The sequence below is a fragment of the Aureococcus anophagefferens genome (genome assembly GCF_000186865.1).
Source record: "Aureococcus anophagefferens unplaced genomic scaffold AURANscaffold_1, whole genome shotgun sequence".
Lineage (NCBI taxonomy): Eukaryota > Pelagophyceae > Pelagomonadales > Pelagomonadaceae > Aureococcus > Aureococcus anophagefferens.
The window spans coordinates 497084-510936 of record NW_008705561.1 but is presented as its reverse complement, the minus strand read 5'-3'; the positions used below and the strand labels follow the sequence as shown (position 1 = coordinate 510936).

At 71.5% G+C, this 13853-nt stretch overlaps 4 protein-coding genes across 4 annotated transcripts; 2 read left to right on the top strand and 2 right to left on the bottom strand.

Annotated features, from left to right (window-relative positions):
- Positions 1 to 3336: 3336 nt before the first annotated feature.
- Positions 3337 to 4632, top strand: AURANDRAFT_2262 (hypothetical protein; the record flags this gene model as incomplete). Its single annotated transcript, XM_009033840.1, has 1 exon — positions 3337 to 4632. A coding segment is annotated over one exon (1296 nt), but the record flags the coding sequence as incomplete, so codon positions are not given.
- Positions 4633 to 5605: 973 nt separating this feature from the next.
- Positions 5606 to 6324, bottom strand: AURANDRAFT_70501 (expressed protein; the record flags this gene model as incomplete). Its single annotated transcript, XM_009033977.1, has 2 exons — positions 5606 to 5861; positions 5927 to 6324. Coding segments are annotated over 2 exons (653 nt in total), but the record flags the coding sequence as incomplete, so codon positions are not given.
- Positions 6325 to 6356: 32 nt separating this feature from the next.
- AURANDRAFT_70500 (expressed protein) lies at positions 6357 to 8405 on the top strand (the record flags this gene model as incomplete). Its single annotated transcript, XM_009034513.1, has 1 exon — positions 6357 to 8405. One exon carries the CDS (start codon positions 6397 to 6399, stop codon positions 8377 to 8379), a length of 1983 nt encoding a protein of 660 aa, XP_009032761.1.
- A 2121-nt stretch (positions 8406 to 10526) lies between these two features.
- On the bottom strand, positions 10527 to 11276 carry AURANDRAFT_60496 (hypothetical protein; the record flags this gene model as incomplete). Its single annotated transcript, XM_009033976.1, has 1 exon — positions 10527 to 11276. The coding sequence occupies one exon, from the start codon at positions 11274 to 11276 to the stop codon at positions 10527 to 10529; it is 750 nt and encodes a 249-aa protein (XP_009032224.1).
- Between the last annotated feature and the right edge of the window lie 2577 nt (positions 11277 to 13853).

The following is a 13853-nucleotide window of genomic DNA, read 5'->3' as shown; positions in this document are numbered from 1 at the left end:
GCCGCCCGCGCGCTCGAGGACCACGGCGTCGGCGCACTTCACGGCTTTGATTGGCATTCCCGGCTTTCCCTCGTTCTTCGCGATCGTGTAGGCGACCCGGTCGCCGATGGCGACCCAGGCCTCGCCCTCGCGCATTTGCGCCGCGTGGAGGAAGAGGTCGTCGGACGAGGTGTCCGCGGGGCGCACGAACGCGTAGTTGGTCCGCGGCCCCGAGGTCGCTTCGACGACAATCCCCTCGGCGCGCGTGCCCAGCTTCGGCGGCGCCGTCGTCCCCGTCGCCCCCGGCGGCGGGCCGCCCGCGCGCTCGAGGACCACGACGTCGGCGCACTTCACGGCTTTGATTGCGATGCGATGCGGTCCCGTCTTTCCCTCGTTCTTCGCGACCGTGTAGGCCACCCGGTCGCCGACGGCGACCCAGGCCTCGCCCGCGCGCATGTCATTTGCGTGGAGGAAGAGGTTGTAGTGGGCGCCAGACGAGGGGCGTCCGCGGGGGCGCACGAACGCGTAGTTGGTCCGCGGCCCCGAGGTCGCTTCGACGACGAATCCCTCGCAGCGCGTGCCCAGATTCGGCGGCGGCGGCGGCGGCGGCGGCGCCCCCTTGGGTGATTTCGGGAGCGGCGCCTTCGCCGCCGCCGACGCCTTCGGCGTCGGCGCCTTCGCCTTCGCCGGCTTCGCGGCCGCCGGCGGCGCCGTCGCGGCGGGCTCTTCGACGGGCGCGTCGCCGCGCTTTTTGCTCCGGCTCCACGACCCGGGCCGCGGGCGCCGCTTCGGCTTTTCGAGGCCAAACTCGGACCAGAGCCACGCGCCGCCGAAGGCGGCCCAGAAGAACCAGACCCAGCACGCCTTGAAGATCGTCGCCTCGTAGAGCGGCGCCACCCAGAAGGCGCAGAGCTGCGCGAGGAACGCGCGGCCCCACCACTTGGCGAGAGCGTTCGACGCCTGCGGCGAGTCGCAGAACTGCCACGCGGCGCCGAGCATGGCCACGGCCATGGTGAGCAGCTCGCCGCACCACCCGGACTTGCGGCCCATCATGTACTGCGTCGTCTCGTCGAAGAAGTCGCTCGGGATCGGCGTCGCGAGGGGGATGTTGGGGTGGAGCTCCGTCGGCGAGAGGTTCGTGAAGACGCCCATGGTCGTGTAGCTCAGGGCTAGGAGCACGAGGCCGTGGTAGACGAGCCAAATAGTTCCCCCGGCGACCGCCATCTCGCCCCCTCGCGCGTCGTCAACTCGTCGAGGTTCTGCCACTCGGGGTGCGCCGCGCTCGAGTCTCGTGAAATCGTAGGTGCCGTAGCGGCCCTCTCGACGCCTCTCTCGACGCGCGACACGCCCGGGTCCTCGGAGAACGGCATACGGATGCGCAAGCCCGAGGACGTGGCGCTGGGAGTCTAGGAAGCTTAACAGGAGACGTTACCCCCGGCGGCTGCGGCGCTTGCGGTCGCGGCTCCGGGACCGGCTCCGGCTCCGGGACCGGCGGCGGCGGCGGGAGCGGCCCTCGTCGTCGCCGGCCGCGGGCGCGGGCGCCGGCGGCGCGCCGAAGGGCTGGGGCGGCGCCCCGAAGGGCTGGGGCGGGAAGCCGCGCGGCGGCGGCGCGCCGCCCCAGGCCGGCGGCGGCGCGCCGCCCATCATCACGTTCGGCGCGCCCCGCGGCGGCCCCATCATCATGTTCGGCGGCGGCATGCCCCCGAAGGTGGGCCCGCCGTTCATGCCGAAGGGCGGCGCGCCCATGCCCGGCGCGGGCACGGGCGCGAGGACCATCGGCGGCGGCGGCGGCCCGCGGTCGCCGTGGCGCGCGACGTGCTGCGCGACCGCGTGCGCGTGGGCGAGCTTCGCGCGCCGCTCCTGCAGGTCCCGGCGCACGACGAGCTGGCGCGCGGCGTACGCGCGCCACGCGCCCTCGTCCATGCCGTAGTTGAAGAAGTCCGACGGGTCCGCGTCGGGCCGGAGCCAGCCCCGGTCGACGTCCGCGCCGTCGATGTCGACGTCGAAGGCCGCGCGCCGGAAGCAGGACATCTCGCGCGCGGCCTTGTCCAGGGCCGCCTCGGGGATGTCCCCGATGTCGCTCTCGGGCGCCTCGAGCTCGACGTCGTCGTTGAGCTCCGCGCGCCGCCGCGCCTTCGCCTCGGGCGCGTCCGTCTCCGCGTCGAGCTTGCGCGTCCAGATGTTGCTGCCGTCGCTGAACGTCTTGATGCGCTTCGCGAGCTCGCGCCCGCTCACGCCGCCGCTCACGGCGCCCTGCGACGAGTCGATGATGATGCGCGCCGGCGCCGCCGCCGGCGCGTCGGCGGCGTCCGCCGCGGGCGCCGCGGCGGCGGCGGCCTCGGCGGTCTCGGCGTCGGCGGGCGCGGCGGCGGCCATTGGCTCGTCGGCGACGGGCGGCGCGACGTCGGCCATTGGCGCTGGCGGCGGCAGCTGTGGTGCGGCCTCGCTGCTTGCCGCTCGATGGAAGGGGTTCGAGGCTCGAGCAACCTCGCGCCTTCGGCTCCGCTCGTGCTCGGCGAGCCTTCGGCGCCGAGGCCGTCGACATCATCATCGCAGACGAGTGCTTGATGTGCGTGAAGTGCGAGCGGCTGATGCTGCCCCGCGTCGAGAACGACAGCGTAGGTCAGGTGTGGGAAAAGGGCGAGTTGCAGGGGCGGCGGTGCTTCGAAGCGCACCCTCGCGGATGCCAGTCACGGTGCACCGGTGGCCGCGAGTCGAGGTGTGACTCGATGGGAGCGGAGAAGTCCAGAGGCACGATGGGGCCTCCGTCGCGCAGGTGTGCTCGGAGGTGGTAGTGCGTTCAGAGCGCGCGTGAACAGGCCCGACATGCACGGCATCAGGCCATCCGCGAGCAGCAAGCCCGCAGGCCTGGATCGCGCGCGCCGCGACGCAGTGACGGCTCCGAGTCCTGGCTGTGGGTCGCTCGAGGGGGCTCCTGAGAAGGCGGAGGCCCACGGGACGTGCGCCGTCGTACGTGGCCCCAAGCTCAGCGCCCGTGGGTCCCCGTCGGCGCGCCGGCGCGTCCGGTTCGCCATCGCCATGCGGCGCCCAGCAGCCGCGGGACTCCGGGAGGACGATCGGGCTCGAGCTTGCGGGCGGTCGCCCCCTGCGGCATGCATCGGATGGGGCAGAATGGTAGGTCCGAGTAGAACTCGTACCATTCGTAGCCTTTGAGCCTCCGGATCTCTTTCTCCACCTTCGCGTAGCAAAGCGGCCAATCCTGACCCCCCCACCCGCCTCGGCGCTCGCCTCGAAGCCGACGCAGATCTGCAGAATCGGGCGGATTCTGTGATGGAGCCCCTCCTCGTGAAAGGGCTGCTGCGCCGCATCCCGGTGGTCACGCCGCGGCGCGCCAAGGGCACCATCGGCGTGCTCGCGGAGTGCTACGGCATCTGGGAGCGCCGGTCGCCGCTGACGCCGAAGCACGTCGCGGGCCTCGTCCAGGGCGGCCACCGCGTGCTCGTGCAGCCCTCGCCGCGGCGCGTCTTCCGCGACGCGGAGTTCGCGGCCGCCGGCGCCGAGGTCACGGCGGACCTGAGCGACTGCGACGCCGTGCTGGGCGTCAAGCAGCCCGCGGTCTCGAGCGTGCTCCCGAAGACGACGTACGCGTTCTTCAGCCACACGATCAAAGCCCAGGCGGAGAACATGCCGCTCCTCGACGCGTTGGCCGCGCAGGAGTGCACGCTCGTGGACTACGAGTGCATCGTGGGGCCGTCGGGCGAGCGGCTCGTGGCCTTCGGGGAGTACGCGGGCCTCGCGGGCGCGATCGGCGCGCTGTCGGCGCTGGGCCAGCGGCTCCTCGTGGAGCACGGCGTGTCGTCCCCGCTGCTCGGCATCGCGCCGGCGCGCTACTACGGGACCCTCGTCGACGCTCTAAAGGCCGTGGCCCGCGCCGGCGAGGCCCTGCGGCGGAACCCGTGCCGCGACCCCGTCGACGGGAAGCCGTTCGTCGTGTCCTTCGTCGGCGACGGCCGCGTGTCCGTCGGCGCGCAGCAGGTCTTCGACGCGCTCGGCGGCGGCGCGCGCCTCGTGGACGACGTGGGCGCGCTGGCGGCGCGGTTCGAGCGAGGGTTCGCGGACGACGCGCCGTCGTTCCTCGGCGTCGTCGTGCGGCGGGGCGACCGCGTCGCGCCGCGCGACGGCTCGCGCTTCGACGCCGCGGACTATTTGGCGCGGCCCGAGCGCTACGCCGTGTCCTACGCGGACGACTGGCACGCGAAGACGTCGCTGTTGGTGAACTGCGCCTACTGGGACGAGCGGTACCCGCGCGCGCTGCCCCACGACCGGCTGCCCGAATTCGCGCGGCTCCGCGGCGTCGCCGATTTGGGGTGCGACGTGGGCGGGTCTGTCGAGTGCCTCGAGCGCACGACGACGCCGGACCTGCCGTGCTACTCCTACGACGCGGCGAAGCGGGCCGTCGCGTCGCCGGACACGGCGTCGGGCGGCGACTTCTTCGTGTTGGGCGTCGACATTTTGCCCGCGGAGCTGCCGCGGGAGGCGTCGCAGCACTTCGGCGACGCGCTCATCGGCCTCGTGCCCGCGCTCGCGGCCGAGCCGCCGTCGATTCGCGCGTGGCCCGCGCCGCTCGCGGCCGCGACGATCCTCGAGAAGGGCGCGCTGACGAAGCCCTACGCGTACGTCGACGAGCTCCGCGGCGCGCGCGGCCGGGCGAGCGAGGCGCCGGCGGGCGCGCTCACGGCCGCGGGGTCGACGGTCGTGCGCCTCGACGGCCACCTCTTCGACAGCGGCCTCATCAACGCGTGCCTCGACGTCGTCGAGCGGCGCCTCGGCACCTTCGCGCTCCTCGGCTGCGAGCTCGAGGTCGAGCCGGAGCGCGGAAACATGCCCAAGACGTCGGCGCTGCTCCAGGTGTCCCTGCCGGGCGGCGAGGCGGGCCTCGCGGACGCGCTCGCGGACTTCGAGGCCGAGGCCGCGGCGCGGCCCGACGCGGACGCGGACCTCACGCTCCTCCCGGCCTACTGCCGCGGCCACTACGCCAAGACCATCGCGCACCAGTAGGCGGGTCGGCTTTTAATTCGCGGCGTGTTTAAACGGCGACGACTAGCGGCATGTTGAACGGCAGCTTGAGGTTGAGAAAACTGGTCTCGAGCCTCGAGCAATCGCGTCGCGCGCCTGGCACGACGGCGTCGCGCGCGACACGCGACCGTCGCATCGCTCACCCCTCCTAACCGTCGCGCCGCAGCCGTCGCCGCGCGAGCGAGCGCAAGCGCCGCACGCCGCCATGGAGATGAGCGAGCGGCGGCGATTCCGCGACGTGCAGGGCAACCCCCTCGCGGCGCGCTGCGACCCCTGCGACCCGCCGCCGAAGCGCTACTGCACCTGCGACGACGAGTCGCCGGAGATCACGACGCGCAGCATCGTCGCCCAGTTTTTCGCGTCGCTCTGCACGCTCGAGATCTGGCTCTGCCACTTCCGCGTGCCGCGCGCGGCGACGCTCCTCTGCGGCCTCGGCGCCTTCCTGAAGTTCGGCGCGGCGGGCGCCGGCGTCTTCGCGCTGACCCTGGCCCTCTACGCCGGCATGGTCGCGTCGTCCGGCGACTTCGCGCCGGGCAAGTACCAGCGCGTGCTGCGGGAGGGCATCGCGGACTAACCCCGGTTTTCTTCTACGGGCGAACCTTACGGCACTTCCCTAGAGCGTGAACGTGCCGAAGGAGGGCCCCTCCTCCTCGGCGCCGGCGTCGGCCGTCGCGACCTTGGAGTAGCCCTGGTCGAAGTTGCTGTAGCCCGTCGTGCTCGGTCCCGAGGAGATGCGGTACTTGATGGACACCAAAATGTAGAGCGCCGCGCAGACGAGGAGCTGGACGCCGGGCCAGATGAGGATCGACTTGAAGCCGAGCATCGCCGGCGTGCACGCGACGTACCTGCGGGCGAGAGGCGGCGGTCGCGGTCGCCGCGGCGCCGCGCGGCGGACGCGGGAGGGCCGCACAAGGAGGCGCGGATCCAGCCGTGGTGGAAGGACGTGTCCTCGATGAGGCGGTCCTTGAGCTTGATGCACGCGTAGCTGTGGCAGTAGAGCGCGGGCAGCTCGATGACCGCGACGAGGAAGCCGACGCCGACGGTGTACAGAGCGGCGAAGACGTGCCAGGCGCCGTCGTTGACGAAGAGCGCGACGAAGCCGATGAGCAGGCAGACGATCGTCGTCAGCGCCCCGCAGACGCCCGCGTAGCGGTCCCAGGGCGTCATCTGGATCAAGTTCGACACATCCATTTTGTTGTGCGCTCGCGTCGCGTGGGCCGCTGCGTCGAACGGCGGGCGTCCACGCGCGCTTGCTGCTCCGACTTTGGGTCCGCGCGCGCGTTCGCGGCGGCGCGCGAGGAGGTCCTCCTTGGAGGACTTGTGGCAATTAAGAAGGTGGGGACAGCATTATGGAGGCCTGACTCGGTTTGAAATCGCACAATGATCGACCTCACAGGTGACGATAGCAACGACGAAGCGCCGCCGCCGTCGCTCGTCGAGCAGCTTATTAGTTTCACGGGCGCCTCCGAGGCGGACGCGGCGGCGGCGCTCGCGGACGCCCAGGGCTCGCTGGAGGGCGCCGCCGCCGCCCTGCTGACGCGCAACAGCGGCGCCGCGCCGCCGCCGCCCGCGACGGACGAGGACCTGTCGGCGATCCGGAAGCTGCGCGACGAGCAGCGCCGCGACGACGCCGCGCGCGCGGCGGCGGCGCCGGTCCCGCCGGTTCCGCCGGTTCCGCGGCCGCCGGCCGGGAGCGGCGACCCCATGGCCAACTTCCTCGCGACCGCGGGCGCGTCAGAAATCGCGCCGCCGCCGCCGACGACCATCGACGACCAGATGGCGGCGATCCGGAAGCTGCGCGCGGCGCAGTACGGCGCGGCCGCGGCCGCGGCACCGGCCGGCGCGCCGCTCACGGTCCTGTCCTTCAACGTCTGGTTCGAGCGCGAGGAGACCTTCGGCGCGCGCATGGCCGCCATCGCCGCCCTCGCCGCCGACGCGACGGTGGTCGGGCTCCAGGAGGTCACGGACGACTCGTTCCCGCACCTGCAGCGCGAGCTCGGCCGCCGCGGCTTCGGCACACTGTTCCGCCAGACGTCGATCGCGCCCTACTACTGCTGCCTCGCGTCCAAGTCGACGCTCGTCGGCGTCGAGACCGTGCCGTTCCCCGGGTCCCGCATGGGCCGGGGCTTGTTGGTGGCGCGCGCGGCCTGGCCCGGCGTCGGCGACGTCCTGTTCGGCGTCGCGCACCTCGAGTCCTTTGTGGGCCGCGAGGTCGACGCCGCGGTGCGCGCGGAGCGCCGGGCGCAGGTGGCGCGCGCCGCGGCGACCCTGGAAGCGAAGGCCGCGGCCCACGGCTGCGCGGCCGCGGTGCTTCTGGGCGACTTCAACTGGGACGACGGCAAAGACGGCGACGCGGTCGCGGCCGCGGGCGCCGCGTGGCGCGACGCCTGGCGCGACCGCGGCTCGCCCAAGGCGAGCGAGTTCACCTACGACGGCCGGGCCAACGGCATGCTCAAGCACGGCTTCAAGCACCGCTTCGACCGCGTCTTCGTCCTCGATCGCGAGGTGAAACGGCAGACGCTCGACGCGGCGGACGCATGCGCCGTCGCGACGACGGGCTTCCGGCTCGTCGGCACGGCCCAGGTCGGTACTCGGACCATCCAGCACGAGAAGAAGGGCACGCTGCCCATGTTCCCCTCGGACCACTTCGGCGTCGAGGTCACGCTCGAGAAGCGCGCCGCGGCCGCCGCGCCGGCGCCGGCGGCGAAGAAGCGCCCGGCGGCCGCGAACGCCTTCTTCCAGCCGCGCAAGAAGGCCGCGCCGGCGGCGGCCGCGGCGACCGGCCGCTACCGCGGCGCGAAGATCCCCGCGGGCTGGGACCTGCGCCACGGCTGCCTCCTCGTGCGCCGCTGGGGCGACGCGCCGCCGCATACCGAGCGGCTCCTCGGCTTCGACTTCGACGACACGCTCGTGCCCTTGAACTACGCGCGGCCCGAGCCGAGCCAGTGGTCCCATCTGTACGGCCACGCGCCCGGCCACCTCCGGTCGCTCGACGCCACGACGGGCCTCGCGGTGCTGTCCAACGAGTGCCTGGACCGGTTGAAGAAGGTCGAGGTCCTGGAGAACAAGCTCCGGCAGAAGTGCGGCCGGTTGGACAACTGGGCGCGGGACGTCGCCGTCCCCGTGCTCTGCTGCGTCGCGCTCACGAAGCTCGACGACGACGCGCGCAGGTTCCACAAAGCCAAGGGCGCGGGCATGTGGGACTTCGCCCTCGACGAGCTCGGCGTCGCGGACAAGGCCGCGTGCAACGCGCGGAGCTGCTACGTCGGCGACTCGGACGCGGACGCGAACCTCGCGCGCGTCGCCGGCGTGCGCTACCACCACGTCAAGGACTACTTCGGCGCCATGTTCCCCCGCCCGTGAGTTTCCACTAATAAGCTTACTCGCCGAGGAGGTCCCGCGCGAAGGCCGCGAGGTCCTCCTCGCTGAGGTCCAGGTCGTCGCTCGCGGCCGCGTCGACGTCGAGCGCCGCCGCGCCGAACGCCTTGCCGACGAACGACTCGCGGATCTCCTGGGGCACGGTGCCGACGACGCCCTTCGTCGCCGCGACGGCCGCCGCGGCCTCGATGTCGATGACGCTCTCCTCGACGGCGACGGCCTGCGCCGCGACGGCCTCGACGAGGTCGGCGTCGTTCGACGCCTCGTCGGCGCCCGCGGGCGCGCCGAGGAAGCCCGGGCCCTCGGCCTGGGTCAGCCCCAGCAGGTCGACGCCCGCGGACGTCCAGCCCTCGATGCCGCCCTCGGCGTCGAGCCACTCCACGGAGGACAGCCCGCCGCCGTCGCCGCTCTCCGCGGACATGCCCTGGGGCTCGCCGCTCGTCGCCTTCTCGAGCCACTTGAGGAAGGGCTCGAGCTTCGACTTGGCGCCCTCGGCGACGATCTCGACGCCGGAGCCGTCGACGGAGTAGCGCGCGGGGCACCGCCGGTAGAGCCAGACCTGCTTCTGCACGTCGAAGCTGAAGCTCCGGCCCGCGGTCTGGGCGGCGAGCGTCACGCGCAGGCGCACGTCCTCCTCCGTGGCCGTCGCGGCGAGGCGCGTCGGGGCGGCGCGGAGCCGCGTCGGCGCGAAGGCCGTAGAGAGAGCGACGGCGCAGAGCTGCAGCAGGAGCATGGTGTTTGCAGGCGGAGCGATGCGCTGCGAATCGTACGCGGGTTGGAGCGACGCGCTGCAAGCGGCGGCGGTGCGATCCAAGCCGAGCCACTGAGGTGGAAGAGCAACCACAGCTCGCCAAGCCCCGGTTTTAATTAAGTGTAACCAATTTGTAACCATGCCAAAGTTGACCAAGTTATTGAAGGGGGTGCGCGCCCGACTGCGTCCGTCCGGGGAGGGGAGGCAGGTCCGCGGAGGGACCCCCCCCAGGAGGCAACCAGACCGAGCAGGCGCGGGGCGGCAGCTCCTGAGTCGCCTCATCAGACGACACTCAACGAACTCGCCGTGGACCGGGGGAAGTTGAGAACGAGGGCACCCGCACCCGGCAGGCAGGAACTCCGGGTGGACCAACCCGATTCACCTCGAGGACCACGAATGGAGGCCGAGGGCGCACGCCGAAGAGGACACCCGCCGGCCAGCGGGCGGGAGCAGAGGCGGCAGCAGGAGCAGAAGCAGAGGCAGAGACGACATCGGCGGCGGCGGCAGAGACAGAGGCAGGCAGCAGAGGCAGCAGAGGCGGCGGCAATAGAGGCGACAGCGGCTGCGGCAGAAAGGACAGAGGCGACAGCGGCAGCGGCGGCAGAGGCAGAGGCGAGCGACGGCTGCAATAGAGGAAGAGCCAACGCAGAAGAGGAGGATACCGCGGCGCGGACGACGAAGAACTCGCCGCACGTCGACGCAAAGGCGCGAGCAAGATCATCGCGCGGCGGCGGCGCAGCCCAAGGCGGCACGCAAGCGGAACCTAAGGAGGTGCACGTGGGAGCACACCCTGAACAGACGCAAGAAGGTAGAGAAACGAATGGACGCTGGCACATCCAAGCCCGCAAGCCGAGGCCACCGGGGGCGCCAACCCGCCCAGCTCCCCTCGAGGCTCGCGCCGAAGGCCTCCAAGCGAGGCGAGCGCGCGCGGCAGTCGCCCAACCCGCAGATGATGTCCGCGCCGATGGCCAAGAACTGGAAGTCCCCGCGCGCGGCGCCCCGCAGCCCAACCGGTGCGCGCAGCGGGCTGCCCCTCCATGAGCGCCCGCCCGACCCGACGCGCCGAGCGCCATCATCGGGTGTCGCGCAGGAGCACCCCCGCGCGCCCCCCAAAGGCCGCCCCATAAGGTGGCAGCGTTAGTTGTGCGGTAAGTTGCCGAGGGGTTTCATTTTTGCTTTCCGAGCGAGATCCGAGCCGGCGGCGCTGCCTTGCCCGAGGGCGGGCTGCCCCGCCCGGCATTATGGACGACGAGGCCGTGAGCGACGCGGCGTCGTCGGAGACGCTGGTGCGGAGCTCGAACAAGGTCCAGCTCTCGCCGCTCCAGAAGCAGGAGTCGAAGCGGCGCGGCACGCTCGAGGAGGTCGGCGAGGGGGACGAGGATCACGACAGCGACGACGACGAGGCCGCGGACTCGCCGCACGGCCCGACGGCCATGCCCTTCGCCGGCTCCGTCGTCGTGCCGACGCGGGCGCGCGGCCAGTGGACCAAGGCCACGCGGAACGTGACGATCATCGGCGCGTTCAACCACATCCGGTCCACGTTCGGCTCGTGGCGCGTGTCGGACCCCCTGAACCGCGGCGACGAGTTCGTCGTGCCCCCGGCGGACCACGAGGACGACATGGCGCTCGACGCCATGGACGCCCTGACGAACGACATCACGCGGGGCTTTTTGCCGACGATGCGCCACGCGGAGGAGAAGGTCGAGGTCATGGGCATGGCGGGCCTCGCGTCCGCGCACCACAAGGCCTCGAGCCGCACGGGAGCGTCGACGTCCCGCGCGGCGCCGTCGTCGCGGAACCCGCGCCACTCGCCCGTGCCCGTCACGAAGCGGGGCGCGCCGAGCTCGCGGTCCCGGTCCACGTCGAAGAAGCGGCGGAGCTCCGTGCTCGGCATGATGCGGCGGTCGTCCGTCGGGCGCACGATCTTCGGGCGGTCGTCGCGCCACACGGACACGCCCGAGGAGCTCGAGGAGGGCCTCCGGCCGTCGCCGGGCCGGCGCCAGACGGCCCAGGAGCTCATCGAGGGCACGAAGGCCGCGCGGGAGGAGCACGTCGAGCTTTTGGAATTCCCGCCGGACACGTTCTTGGTGAACCCCAACGGCCGCTTCTTCGTCTGCTGGAGCGGCGCCATGGTCCCCTGCATCGTCTACGCCGCCGTCGTGACGCCCTTCGAGATCGCCTTCATCGACGACTCGTGCGCGCTCTTGGTGCCGAACCTCGTCGTGGACCTCTACTTCCTGCTCGACATCTTCGTCAACTTCAACACGTCGTCCTACGACTGGGAGCAGGCCAAGTACGTGCTGGACCGCTCCGTCATCTCGCGGGAGTACCTGGGCTCGTGGTTCGTCGTCGACCTCGTGTCGTGCCTCCCCATCGACTCCATCGTCGCGGCGACGAACGCGGGGTCCGGGAGCCTCTTCGTGCGGAGCCTGTACACGTGCCTGCGCGACACGAGCGGCGGCGCCCTGGGCCTCTTCGGCATGTTGAAGTTGATGCGCCTCCTGAAGCTCCTCCGCGTGCTCCGCATCGGCCGCCTCATCGCGCGGTTCGCGGCGAAGACGCAGATCTCCTACAAGTCGCAGACCATCATCAAGTTCACGCTGCTCGTCATCGGCTTCACGCACATGTTCGCCTGCGTCATCCGCATCGTCGGGTCGCCGAGCGGCTGCCTCGCGAACGTCGGCGAGGCGCTCGGCGACGGCGACGACGGCTGGTACGACCGCGACGGCGTCTACGAGATGGCGAACCCGTCCTGCTGGCTCGCCACCGTGAAGTTCCGGCGCCGGGGGCTCTGGTACGTCTACGTGGCGGCGCTGGACTGGGCCATCAAGTCCATGGTCGGCGACGCGCTGACGATCACGTTCGGCGAGAAGTGCGTCGGCTTCGTCGTCATGATCGTCGGCGCCATCGTCATGGCCTTCCTCATCGGCGAGATCGCCAACGTGCTCACGAACTTCGACCCGGCGCTCAACGACTACCGGTCGACCATGGACAAGCTCAACCAGTACATGCACGAGCAGAAGATCACGAAGCCGTTGCAGTCGCAGATGCGCGAGTACTTCATCAACAGCGAGGCCCTCTTCCGCCAGGCCTACCACCGCGAGATGCTGTCGAACCTGAGCCCCCAGCTCCAGCGCGCCTGCGCCACGGAGGAGCTCGGCGCCTGGGTGCGGAACATCCCCTTCCTCAACGACGCGCTCGCGTCCGTCGGCGGGCTGCGCGTCGGCGTCGACGTCATGCTCCTGCGCAAGGACGCGGGCGCGCACTGGACCCAGGACGACCTCATGCCCGGGCGCATCGTCGAGCTGACGCCCTTTTTGACCTACACGGTGCGCTTCTACGACCCGCGCGCGCACGGCCACCACGCGTCGCGGCACACGGCGAACGTGCTGAGCTTCAAGCAGCACGAGAGGGAGCAGGGCGGCGACTTCGACATCCAGGTCGAGCACTTTGTGGCCCACGAGCGCGTCCACCTGCCCCTGAGCTCGCCGCTGGGCGCGCGCTTAGAAGAGGGCAACCGCGAGTGGAAGCGCATCGTCTCCGAGTTCTCCCTGGCGCTGCGGCCCAAGCTCTTCATGATGGGCGAGTTCATCGTGCGGCCCGGGTCGACGAACACGGACTTGTATTTGTTGATGCACGGCAGCGCCTTCCGCAACAAGCGGACGCTGAACCAGCGGACGCTCGAGGACCAGCAGCGGCAACAACAGGGCGGCGCGGCGTCGCTCTCGAACTTCGGCGGCTCGAACAAGAAGGGCTTCGACGAGGCGCGCTACCTCTCGGCGAAGAACTTCGCCGTCATCGGCACGGACATCATCAACACGCTCGTCGGCGCGCCCATGATCTGCGCGTACTCCGTGTCCGCGATCGGCCACGCGTCGTGCAACGTGCTCACGTCGACGGCGCTCGCGCGTATCGCGACGAACGACCTGTGCCCGCGCATCCTCGCGGAGCTGCGCCACGTCGCCGGCTGGCGCGTCTTCAAGAGCGGCGTGCTGCGCCTCGGGCGTCTGGCCATGCAGGAGCGCGAGGCGCGGCTGAAGTACTACACGACGGCCTTCGCGCTCCAGAAGGTCTTCTGGGAGAAGCTCGGCGTCGAGGGCAAGGAGAAGGACCGGCGCGTGCGCCGGGCGCAGCACGAGGGCCGCGCGCCGTCGCTCGGGCTCCTCCACCACCGCCTGCCGACGCGGAACCGGCACGTGCCGCGCCACTGCGTCGTGCCGCCCTACCGCGACTTCAAGGGCCCCTGGGTCCCCGACGACGACATCGAGGCCTACTGGGCGCGGACCGTGCTGCGGCCGGGGAGGGTCGTGAGAGCGCACGCGAAGACGTCGCGCGACACGGCCAAGTCCTACGAGGTGTGCTTCTACGCGATGGACTGCAAGCTGCAGCTCGGCGTCGACGTCAAGGTGCCGCCCGACGGCCGCACGCGCGTGAACATGCGCGTGCACGCGCGGCCGACGCCCGACGCGTCCTTCGAGAAGGCGCGGCTCATCAGCGTGTCCGAGAAGTTCGACGCCGCGGAGGGCAAAGTGAGCCGGTGGGCGGCCGTGCGGTTCCCCGAGGTGCACAAGGTCGTCGGCGCGGCCGACATCCGGAGCCGCCACCCCAAGGGGTCCACGGTCAAGGTGCGCATCAAGCACCGCGGCGTCTTCGAGAAGCGGCCTCTGAGAGCGCGCGTGTCGTCGCTCTGCGACGACGGCGCCTACGC